The following is a 12829-nucleotide window of genomic DNA, read 5'->3' as shown; positions in this document are numbered from 1 at the left end:
CAGCCAATGCTTCTGCAATATTGTGACTCTCACAATCCACAGAGATAGAAAAAACCATTATTAGATCCCTTTGCTCATTTCTTAGAATGCCACCTATACCGGCACTGTTAGTAATATCCACAAAACTGCCATTAGTGTTAAGTTTAAACCATCCCATCTATGGTTTTCTCCAACATACAGGGATGCATTTTACCACAGGGCTAAGTTTTTCAATCATGTCACAACAGTTACACTAGTTGCCTTCTACATTGATGTTGGGATATGCAACAGTTATTGCAGCTTTCATGTTCCAGGTGATTTGCATTTCCATCTTGTATAAATCAAACTTCTTTTGTTCCCCAAATCTGCAAGAACTCCAAGCTTTCCATATCTCCCACAATATCATCATCAGAGCAATCTGCATAGTAAATTTGTGGACCTTGTTTTTGGCTTTTCTATTCCACCATTCTTCAGGTAAACCTCTGAAAGGAATATTGTGATGTTTAAAGCCCAAAGGGGCACCAATTTTGTTCCACAGATGATGAGCAACCTTTCCTTCAATAAAAGCATGTTGAGGTGTTTCATCTTGTGGTGAGATGCAACATATACAGTCTTTGAAGCCTTGTTTACCGAATTTAGCTACAACATCTTTGAAAGGTAATTTGTTGTGTAACAATCTCCAACTAAGGAAAGAGATCTTGAAGGGCACTGCATTATGCCAGATTTTAGTAATCAAAGGTGCTTTTTGTCTAAGACTTCTAATAATGGTCCAAGCAGATTTATTTGAATATCGACCATTATCAGTAGCCTTCCACACTGCATAATCCATGTCATTCACATCCCCAATACCAACAGAACTAATGAAAAAAACAATGTGACCTGGCATGGTGTTGTAGAGCTTCTGAATATTCCACCTATTATTGTTCATAAAATCTCTCACCTTGATCCTTTGTCCATTACCAATCATGAAGTCAGGGCATATTTGAGCTAAAGGGCCCATTCCTGTCCAGTCATCCCACCAAAAATTACAATCTCTAGAGTTGATTTTCCTGTTAATGCACTTTTCACTTTTGTCTCTTGCCCATAGCAAATGTTTCCATGCTTGAGAGTCACCAGGAACCCATTTCTTAGCAACATGATGTTTTCTAATGCAATATTTTGCCTTTAGAAAATCAGCCCACAGTGAATTCATTGATCTAAATCTCCACCATCTCTTAACAGCAAGAGTATTTGAGATATCCATCATATTCCTGATGCCAATACCAGATTCATCTTTGGGGAAACAAAGCTTATCCCAATCACACCAGTGGTACTTGTTTTTACCATTATCAGTCCCCCAAAAAAAGTTACACATATGTTTTTCAATAAGTTCCAAAGTTCTTTTTGGAGGATTAATGGCACTAAGAATATAAGTAGGAAGAGCTTGGATCACACTTTTGATTAGAATCTGTCTACCCCCACAAGATAGCATGTTTCCTTGCCAACCATTTAGCCTTTTAAAAACTTTAGTCACCATACTATCAAAGTAACTAATTTTCTTCTTTCCAATGTATATGGGGCACCCAAGGTAAGTAAAAGGGAATTCTTTGTCCATGAAACTAGTACACTTTCTTAATCTGTTGATTCTATAAGCACAAGTTTTTGGACAAGTTAGAAAACAACTTTTATCAAGATTAACCAATTGTCCAGAGACCCTCTCATACTTAACAATTTGCTTCATGACCAGTTTGACAGATTTGCTGTTCCCACTACTGAATATGACAATGTCATCAGCATAAGCAAGGTGAGTAATTTGGGGTCCATTTATGTTCATGGTGAAGGGGATGAAATTAGGATTCAAAAGTAGATTATTGAGTGATCTTGACAAAACTTCAGCAGCTAGCACAAACAGTGAATGGGAAATAGGGTCTCCCTGTTTTAAACCATGAGAAGAAGTAAAGAAACCATGCCTAGAACCATTTACTATAATGGAATACCACACATTAGAAATACTCCTCCAGATAAGATCAATCCATATATTATTGAAGCCAATGTTTTTTAAAACATCTTTCAAAAAAGTCCAAGACAGCCTATCATAGGCTTTAGCCATATCAAGCTTAATAACATTCCCCCCTTTGTTATTCTTTGAAATATTGTGGACAATTTCTTGTGTCAACATCACATTATCTGTGATAAGTCTAGCAGAAATGAAACCACTTTGATTCTCAGAAATAAGAGCAGGAAGTAAGGGATTTAATCTATTGGCTAAAATTTTGGAAATGATTTTGTTGGAGAAGTTGCTCAAACTTATAGGCTTGAGATCAGAAAAGCTATTAGGCGAGTCTATCTTAGGGATCAGAGCCAAACAAGTATGAGTATAAAATTTGGTGAGGTTCTTTCCCAAGAAAAATTCATTGACAAAAGCATAAATATCATCCTCTATAATGTCCCAACATACCTGAAAGAACTTGCCATTGAAACCATCAGGACCTGCTGAACTCTCACTGCTCATGCCAAAAACCGCATTTTTAATTTCCTCTTTGCAAGGTATCCTAGTTAGTCTAGCATTGTGTTCCTCAGTGATGATGTGAGGGATACAATCCAACACACTATTGGTTCTCTGTTGATGATTAAGGTTGAATTGCTTCTTAAAATGTCTGATAGCAGCTTTAACAATCTTTTCTTCCCCTTGTATCCATCTGCCCTTGTGATTTTTGATCCTCTGGATCTGAAGCCTTCTTCTTTTGTTCCTTAGCACACTGTGGAAATACTTGGTGTTTTTATCACCATCTTTGAACCATGTGAGTCGAGTTTTCTGTTTTAAGAGATTATCCTGCAGGTTCAACCACCTTATGTACTCAGCATATCCTTTATTTAGCTTCTCCCTACTATGATCAGTATTTTGCAAGATGTCACAGTTTTCCAGAAGTTCTATTTTAGCCTCCCAAGTGCTAACATTTTCATGAATGTCTCCGATACTATTTCTTGACCAGCAGCTGAGTTGTCTGCTCAGATTCTTGAGTTTACATTGTAGTCTCCACACAGCATTGCCCTTAACTGTAATATTCCAGGATTCCTTGACAACTTCCATGAAATCATCTTGACCGACCCAACAGTTCAGGAACTTAAAGTACTTGATATTGTTGTGTTGGTCACTGTTGCATTTAAAAACCAAAGGTCTGTGATAAGAACTTGTCCTGGGAAGATGTTCCACCATATTGTTTTGGAACTTGATAGCCCATTCATCATTGATTAGAAATCTATCCAACCTTTTCCACACTCGTTTGCTTGGCCTCCAATTATTGCACCAGGTATACCTTGGACCTGTAAATCCCACATCACTAAGACAACAAGATTCCATGCAGTTTATGAACTCAATACTCTTGTAAGTTCTGTGTGGATTTCCTCCCAACTTCTCATCTTGATCCATGATAACATTGAAGTCACCTCCCATACACCATGGACCATTTATATTGTTAGTCATGTTAGTGATGCTCTCCCAAAGATCAATCCTTTCCAAAGCAGTGCACTTAGCATAAACAGAAGTAATGTATGTTCCAGTGTCACCTGGATTCTCTTTAAAGTTGATGGTAATTTGCTGGTCATTATTCTCCACAACCTGAAATTGTCACAATGTTTCCAGAAACATCAGATTTGGCCATTGGTGTTAGTAACACAGTGATGGAAGCCCAAAAATCTTTTGTACCCCACCCATGGATAAAGACTAAATACGGAATACATAAATATTTTTTCAACGAGTTGAATTCAAAACGTTCAGTATCTTTATATCTCAACTCTACACATTGACAAATCTCCCATTAGCAACAAGTTGATTTTCAATTTTTTACGTTTAAAATCCTAAACTCTATACTTGCCAGCAGAAATTACGTTCTCATTTTTGAGCTTGCTCAGTTGCTCAGGAAGATATTTTTGCTGATTTTAACTTTACAAATAGTTAGCTTCGTAATTTCCAAAGAGTCTGGCACCTTTTATCGTTTGTTATATTATTATGTGGCTGTACTTTCTCATGATCTGTAAATATTTATTTGACCCCAGTAGTCAAATACCTTGTGTGTGAATTGGTCATCTTCTATAAGTAGAACCTATAATATCATGCAAAATATCATGCAGTTAACCATTTTATCAAGAAATATGCACACTAGCATTTGATCATCAAACTAAGATGAAATATGTATGACTAATTTTTCATTTCGTCAAGACTGTAACAAAATACATTCAAGATGTTAATCAACCTCATTTCTGATAATGAGTATTTTCCAATTGTGACTAAAAATTAAATTGGAGTACAAAAACTTATCTAATTCTTCTTCTTTTGTTGCGTCATAAAAAAAGATCTAATATAAACCACTATGGAAATGCTTTTCTTCCATGTCGATAGTTTAGACTTGATGGTCATCATTAAGCAAATGAGCTAACGTGGTCATGGCATGTGATTGGCCAGAGATAATTCCAGCAGTAGATGGATTTTGTGCTAAGATAATTGAGTAACCATCATCATAATTCTCCATCCCTTGTGCTGCAAGTTGCCACAATAAGCTACCTCCCATTGTTCCCCCATATTTTGCATAACTATAAACATTTCTGTATACACTGCTCATGAATGTGTCTCTTGCATTTAGATTGTATCCTGGATCTTTGCTAGACTTTCCAAATTCAGCTAGCACCAACGGCTTCTTCAATACTCTACTTGAATCTTCCCAATGACTTGTTATCCACCTTTGCATGAATGCCATTTGAGCATCATCATTTTGTCCTGATAACCTAGGCGCCAACAAAATATTTCAGATTATATACACAAGCTCTTTTATATCTAAGTGATTCAACAATTTGTTGAAATTCGACGAGAATTACTTTTTTGTAGAAATTGGAGGTCTAGAAAGAAGTGCTTTAATTTGTTACCATTGGTCTGTATAAGCATGGATAGTGGCAAAATCAATCTCTTCGATGAGATGGCTACTAATGAAGTCTGTTCCAACTTGATAACCAGGATTAAATTGTTTTCTTTCAGGCATCGAATCGCCATAAAATCCCTCCATTCCTATTTCCGACAAGTGCTTCTTATCTATTGATTTCACAAAACTTGCCATTTCTTGAACCCAACCCTATAAAATTAATGCAGCATTAGTAGATAGAAGTTAAAAGATACTCCCTCCGGATAAAAAAAAAGAGTTCACTTAGCACTTAGCAAATCAAGAAAGAATTAACCTTGTTTTTCCATATTTGCCCCTATTAAGTGTTATATGATCAAATTTCAATGCCTATTTAATTAGGGGTAGTTTAGCCAAATTACCTATTTTTGTCTAGAAGTTAGTATTTTCTTAAGGGGTGTGAAAATGGCTAAGTGAACTTTTTTTTGATCCGGAGGGAGTATGTGTTGGGATATATACTATTAACCATGTGTTTGGATATAGTTTTTATTATAGAACAATTATTTATTCATTGTTTAATAAAGAATTAAATAGATCATGTACCAGTATGTGTGTCCTTTACTTATATAGTAGATGATTTAGTGTATAGAGTTAGCTTATACACGGAAGATTAAATCGTCGGTTCTTATAAGCATAAAATTTATGTTCACAATCTAAGATGGAAATTGGACAAAGCCATCGGTATGATTGTAACCCAAGATTAATATAATGTATCTTCATTATGGGAACGGTATAGTTTCGTCTTCTTGTGCTAGTACATTTTGTATGTATTGAACGGACCAAGTAGAGATAAGTGTTTTTGTACTGAATATATAAAACAAATTCTCTAGTTCATTAAATGTACTTATACTCTTAATCTTGATATAATTATTATGATCAATGTGATTTCTTCATTATTTTGATTTACTAAAAGGTACGACTCAATTGCGGGTCTATGTATTCCTAGTGAATTGGATAATGGCAAATTACATTTGTGAAATAATAATTAGTTGATAGAATCCATGTCTTGACTTTGAGATTGATGATACCTCTTTATGGATGCTTATAAGTCTCATGTGAAAACCCTGCAGGTGGATTTTGTATCCGTCACATGATGTAAGTTAAGCAGAAATATAAAGGATTCAATTAGTCAATGAATTAAATTGTCAGTAATTTAATTTAATTGATTGGTATCTGTAATCTTAACATGGGGAGTTAAATAAGTTTTAATGTATGTGTTACATCCGACATTTTCGCCTATTCAAAAAAATTCAAGATAAATTGACTTGTAATGAATGAGGCCACAATTGGACACTACTTGGTATGAATGTGTAGGTTATGAATTCAATGGTATGGAATTACGAAAGGAGGCCAAGGGCAAAATTGGAATTTTGGAAACTTGTCCCATAAATCACAAAATTAGCCAAGTGGGCTCAAAAAAATAATAATAAGAAAACTAAGGCCCAAGTGGGAGCCCAACCGGCCATGTAAGGCCTTGGCCCATGGGATTTATTAAATTACCATGTGATAATTATCACATGGATTTTATTATATAAGAAAATGCATCATTATCCAAAGAAGCTTCAAGAAAAAGAGTTGAAAGGAAAAGAAAGAAGAGCATTTCGGGTTTGAGAGAGAAAAACAAAGAAAAGAAAGAAAAAATTTTTGGAGCCAATTCCTTGGTTTAAAAGTTCATCTCTTGTGAAATTATTACCAAGTGCAAAGTCCTCTACAAGTTGATATAAGTATTGTGGCAAGAAAACAATTTTATCCTCCAAGTGAAGAACTTGAAGAAAGGTGAGGATTTCATGCTCTTGTTATGTTATAAATGGTATATGTATGATGTAGTATGTGTGAATGAATGAAAAACATGGAAATTTTGTGTGTTGGAACTAAGTGTGTGTTGGCCGAATATATATATGTATATTGCATGATTTGGATGATTTGAATTCATGTTGTAATTTAGTTGTAGTATGATGGAAATTGTAATAGAAATGAAAGTGGAATGAATTAGTGAAAATTGGAAAATATTGTAGGTGGCCGTGTGGTTATGTGATGTTGGAAGGAGAACCAAATCTTGTTAGCATGTTAATTGTGTTGTTAAGGATTTGTGAAGTAGATGGGAGGATAATGGTTAAGCTAACACGAAGTATTTGTTGGTAAAGTTGTTGTCGGAAAGTATGTTGTTTTAGCATGGTTTCTTGAAATTATGATTAAGGATAATGAACTTGGAATATGGAAATGTGTTTATGAACTTGTATGTTGAAGGTTGGGAAGATTGGATAAGTAGTAGCTTAATGGAAAGTTTGAATGTTTGCATATCTTATGTATATCGTGTGAAAATGGTATGGATGCCTCCGATGTATGTCATAATGATTTTGATGGATAATGAATATGAAAATAATAAGTTTGGTTTGGAAATGTAAGTTTGAAACGAAAGATGTTTCGTTATGACGAAAGATGGCTAATGATGCCATAGTGCATGTTTTAATGTCTATTGATGTTTTTATGTCATTCCTGGGTTGTTGTGTTGATGAATTGAGCCGAGCTAAGTCTCGGGGACGTTGTATATACAGAGGAAATGCTGCCGAAATTTCGGTAGGCAAGTATGTGTTAAGTTGGAATATTGAAAGTTTGAAACTAACAAATGGTAAACTTGACCATTTCCAGATTTTGGACGAAATTTGGATTGACGCCAAGCGAGCATAAGGCGCTATCGAGGTATGTGAAGCATTTCCCTTTGTTCCTAGGCATGTTCCGGATGTGATAGGCTCAGCCGCGAGCCTTAAGTACGACTCCGTCCCCCGGAATTCGAGACGGAAAACCGCTCCAATTCCTTCAATCCAATTGAAGTTATTTTCTTACAAATTGCCTTTAAAGTGAATTTTTGTACAAAACTTCCCTAAACGGAGTCAGAACACTTCCAGATGATTTTGGATGACCTTATAAGGTCTACTATCGGTAATTTACCTATGTCGCCTCGAGTTGATCCGAGGCGGGCCCACGAGGCCCGATACCTTTTGTATAACCTTAATTACTTTAGTTTTGCCCGATTTTCTCAGAAAACACCTGGACTACTATTCTGATCACGATACGACTGTTTTTATACAAATCTTACAAAATAGTTTTTGACATTTGGAAATCTGGTTCTGGTTATAATTTGTCGTGCCTCCCCAAGTGACGTGTAGGCACGTACCTTGAAAACTATCCGAATACTTGGTTCGATCGGCCAGTTGGCCTACTTCTGTTCTGTTGAGTCTGTATGACGATCTGTATGTATGTGGTTCCTCATTAATCAGTTCGTGCACATGCTATGATTCCTTTCACCGGATCCCGGGCCGGTACGTATATCGTGCGGTGGGCCGCCGAGCCCCATATGTGAATTCTGAAGTATGATGTGTCCGGTTTCGGGGTACTGTGTTATATGTCCGTCCCCGGTTACCGAGGATATATTACGAAGTATGATGAGTCCGGGCTCGGGGTGTTGTGTTATCTGTCCGCCCCCGGGTGCCGTGATTATGTTATGATGTGTGACGGAGATCGGAGAAGAATTTCTGATATCTGACGTGTTGTGGTGCCAATGGCAGGAGTGGCGACCACGTTCCTGTACCCTACGTGTGATTCTTTCTGTCTGTATGACTTATGCTTCTGTATGTTCGTCTGGATTATCTGTCCGACTGGTTATGATTCTGTATGTTCGTCTGGATTATCTGTCCGACTGGTTATGATTCTGTATGTTCGTCTGGACTATCTGTCCGACTGGTTATGATTCTGTATGTCCGTCAGGATTATCTGTCCGACTGGTTATGCTTCTGTATGTCCGTCTGGATTATCTGTCCGACTGGTTATGATTCTGTATGTTCGTCTGGATTATCTGTCCGACTGGTTATGATTCTGTATGTTCGTCTGGACTATCTGTCCGACTGGTTATGATTCTGTATGTCCGTCCGGATTATCTGTCCGACTGGTTATGCTTCTGTATGTCCGTCCGGATTATCTGTCCAACCGGTTACGACTCCGTCTGTCCGTCTGGATTATCTGGCCGACGGGTTCCGATTCTGTACGTCCGTATGAATTCTGATTCTGTCTGTCTGGACTATGATTCTGTCCGTTTGTCGGGACTATGACTCTGTCCGTCCGGCTTATGAGCCTGTCTAGTATATTTCTGTGCTTCCGGTCCAGATCATGATTATGTTTGATATATTTCTGCTTTACATACTCGGTACATTTTTCGTACTGACCCCCGGTTCTTCGGGGGCTGCGTTACATGCCCGCAGGTACAGGCGCACTTGGTGATAAGCCGCCAGTCTAGGGCTCGGATTCTGCTATTCTGAAGAGCTCCTTCGATCCGGAGCAAATACTTTTGGTATATATCTTCTGTTATCTGTAGACTCTATATGTATGGTATTTTGGGGTACGGCGGGGCCCTGTCCCGTCATATGATTCTGTATGTCTGTAGAGGCCTGTAGATAGATGTGTGGGTTACAGGTTTCGTCTGTATGTTAGCCTTATCGGCTTATCTGTAAATGTCTGCATGTTCAGGTATATACATATAGATGTTTGCGCGCGTGCCGTATCTGTATCGGCCTACTTCTGTAACAGCTGAAAAAAAAAGAATCTGTATGATACGAAATTCGGTCAGGTAGGTATGTACGGGTACCCAGTTAGGGTACCAGTCACGGCCCACGGGGTTGGGTCGTGACAGTATGATTTCGAAATTGAACTGAGGAGTGCAGTTACGATTTTTTAGTGGAATAATTCGTAATTTATTATGGTAGGATTAATTCAGATTTCTTGAATTAATTCCATAATAGGAAGCCTCTTTAATTAAATTTTGTGGTCCCTGCTGTGCCCGAATAATAAAGAATTAAATGGAATATTATTTCTTGGTGGAAAATAAAGACCCAATAGGTTTTGAAAAAGAAAAAAACCCTAAACCTGTAGTTATAAAATAGGGGTCTTATTCCATAAGGAGGCCAAGGGGTTTTACAAGTTTCTACTCTTTTTCCATAGAAATTCGCCCACACGAATTTCACAAATTCTGGTATTATTCGGGTTACACAGCAGAAGACTGTGGAACTGAAGGATGGTGATCAACTGGATGGTGTGTGCTCGTGGTTGAAGATTCGATTCTTGGTCGCGGTCACGCTTCAAGAGATAAGTATCAATTTTATGTTTGATTAATATCTTGATTATGTGTTGTTTATATTACATGCAAGTTTGATCCTGGTTATTTGCTTCCGCTGCGTGTGCCTGTATTCCATCAGTATGTACCGTAGGAGAATACAAAAAAAACTATAGTATATCCTCTCTTTACTTTTACTGTTTTTCCAGAATAATCAGCCTGACAACGAGGCTCATTTATGAGTTCCCATGCCATGATGGTTGGATCATCCTTATAAGCCATTCCAGTGATGGTATTGAACCTTGTTACAACTTTCTGTAGCAAAACCACAGCATTATTAGTTACTTAGCTCCAAAAAAAAGAAAAGAACAAAGAAAAAAAAAAAAAAAAAGAAGAAGAAGAAAAAGGAACCTAAATCATCATACTCTCATACCCTAACATGATTCTTGTAATAATCTTTGAGAACTGGATGAGTGTAGAAGTCATCTTCACTTTTAATCTGGACTCCTGCATTTCTTGCCCATTGAGCATATTGAGGTCTTCCCCCAAAATCTTTGTAGTTGTTGACAAAGCTCAATATCAAGCGAATCCCATACTTTCTTGATTCCGAGATCACAAAGTCCAATCCCTATATTTCATAAAGATTAATCTTATTAAAATGTACGAATATTTTTGAGACATAAATGGTGAAACTTATCCTATTAAATATATATGGTAAGTGGTAACCTAGAAAATATGGCGATAACTTGCTAGAACCAGTCAAATTATATTAATAGTAATATTTTTTCTTTACAGTATTGTCAGTGTATATAACTTATTAAATCCAATTATATACTCTCTCTACTCTATTTTAAGTGATACTATTTCCTTTTTAGTCTGTTTAAAAGAGAATCACTATATTAATTTGGAGATAATTAACTTTAAACTTTGTGTGTTTCCCTTAGCGATATGGTCTTATAACCACATAAATGTAATGACATGTTTAAGACTATAAGTTCCAAAAGCTTTTCTTTCTTTCTTTCTTAAATTCTGTACTCGGTCAATTATTGTCGCATAGATGAAGTGAGTCGTAACCCGATAAAAATGATAACCGACCTGCTGCTATTATGGATAATTTAACATATTTTAAGATGGTTAAAAATATCTTTACATTTTTGTGCATAGGGTATAACTTGACTTTTAAAGTAATTACCTGAAAAACACGTTCATCATATACACCAGGTGATAGTTGTAATGCAGTGTCTCCTCCATCACTGAATGCCCAAGTTCGACAGACAGAAAGGCTAGCAGCAGAGGCTTCTTGAAATACCTCAGAGACTTTGTATCTTTCACTTGGATCAGCTGCTACGCGCATTAGCCAATAAGAGTTGAAACCATTGAAGAGGAAAGGTGATCCCTTTACTACAAAATGAGCACCATTTGTTCTAAGAAATCCTCTACCACTTCTTCCTGGAACTGGCCTAGCTGCACAAGCAAGAACTAGGAACAACAATAAGGCAAAGAAAGAGCTTATGATCCTAGTAAAATTAGTCATTTGTATGCACGTAGAGCTAGACAATGTATTTGATAGTAGTAGTTAATTGTATGATGGAAAAGAAGATTATATATTAAGGTTATTTATAGTTTCATGGAGTTGAGGAAAGTTTCCAAAAATAGAAGACAAATATAACTTGCATGAATATTAGGAGGATTTTCGGGGTGAATTAGTTAGTTGGACGTTTTGCTAAATTTGGCAAAAATGATATCTTTATTTTAAAACCCTAATCAATAAAGAAGTTTTACCCTATATGTCACTTGGTGCAAGCTATTATAATCAAAATGAACTTATTATTCAGATAGGGATCTTAGTAGCTCAGTTAGTTGGCTATCTGAACTTTCACCTTGTTGGTGAGAGTTCGAATCCTCACGTTGTAATCCCCTTCCCTATTTCCTTTCCCTTACCCACTCTGTAACAAAAACAAAAACAAAAAAAAAAAAACTCATATTTTCAGATCTTACCACATTTAGCCTGTTTTGGATATAATTTGAAATATTTAGGGAATATGACATAATTCTTTAATTTGTTGTTCTAATTTTTATTTTTTTAATGCTTAGAAACTGATTGAGAGTGATATTCATATTTATCGTAACAGATTTAAAGTTAGTCCAAGTACAGCCAGTAAAATTATGCTACAAATATGTAGGGGTTAGATGTTTTCATTTCCATGGATTAGCTCATTCTTTTTCAAGTAATTGTAATTATTGTTCAATGTCAGATTTCTTCTTCCGCAATTTTTTCCCTTCTTGATGTATAGCTAGGTGAAGGCATATAGACACATACGACATAAATTGAAACCCCCTCAAAATTTGCAACCGAAGGTACATTTGAATTGTTGCAGACTCTCAAACTCACTGGGTGAATTAAAAACTGCATTTATGAAAATTTTAAAAGCTTGAAAACTCACAAATGTGTTTGGTAATTCATAGAATGTTTTGACGACTTGATGATTGAGATTTGTTGGAATGTCATTTTGAAAAATTGGTTAATATTTCAAGCCATCAATGAAGATTTGAGCTATTTGGTGATGTTTTTGACCCATTTCAAATGGAGTTACATGGGTTGAAGTTCCTAGGAAACAAAACTTAATTTTTATATAACTTTGTATAATAGTGTAAAAGTGTGTATAAACATCTCTTATACATTATTATACATACAAGGTTGATATAAATTTTCAGTAAATATATAATTTTATGTTATCGGGTGTGTAAATATTGTTGCGAAAAAAGTTGATTATGCCAATGTAAACTAAAATATAGCTACATGTGTGCAATATATTGT

General features: G+C 36.1%; 1 protein-coding gene across 1 annotated transcript; it reads right to left on the bottom strand.

The window, feature by feature from the left end:
* Positions 1 to 232: 232 nt before the first annotated feature.
* Positions 233 to 12141, bottom strand: LOC132607881 (uncharacterized). The gene is made up of 6 exons (XM_060321958.1): positions 11204 to 12141; positions 10445 to 10639; positions 10204 to 10326; positions 4879 to 5081; positions 4365 to 4740; positions 233 to 3577 (listed from the first exon to the last, which is right to left on the bottom strand). The coding sequence occupies exons 1-6, from the start codon at positions 11543 to 11545 to the stop codon at positions 233 to 235; spliced, it is 4584 nt and encodes a 1527-aa protein (XP_060177941.1). The 5' UTR covers positions 11546 to 12141.
* Positions 12142 to 12829: the final 688 nt, after the last annotated feature.

This window comes from Lycium barbarum, chromosome 8 (assembly GCF_019175385.1).
Source record: "Lycium barbarum isolate Lr01 chromosome 8, ASM1917538v2, whole genome shotgun sequence".
NCBI lineage: Eukaryota > Viridiplantae > Streptophyta > Magnoliopsida > Solanales > Solanaceae > Lycium > Lycium barbarum.
Note: the sequence above shows the minus strand (reverse complement) of the source record. Positions and strands in the feature narration are given on the sequence as shown.

What these genes read in the sequence shown, in the direction of transcription:
- LOC132607881 (XM_060321958.1), bottom strand. Translation starts at nt 11,545, where the DNA reads ATGACTAATTTTACTAGGATCATAAGCTCTTTCTTTGCCTTATTGTTG. An exon ending in ATTACAAGAATCATGTTAGG is followed by an intron (nt 10,327 to 10,444) that starts GTATGAGAGTAT and finishes GTTTTGCTACAG; the next exon opens with AAAGTTGTAACAAGGTTCAA. An exon ending in TGCTTAATGATGACCATCAA is followed by an intron (nt 3,578 to 4,364) that starts GTCTAAACTATC and finishes TGACAATTTCAG; the next exon opens with GTTGTGGAGAATAATGACCA.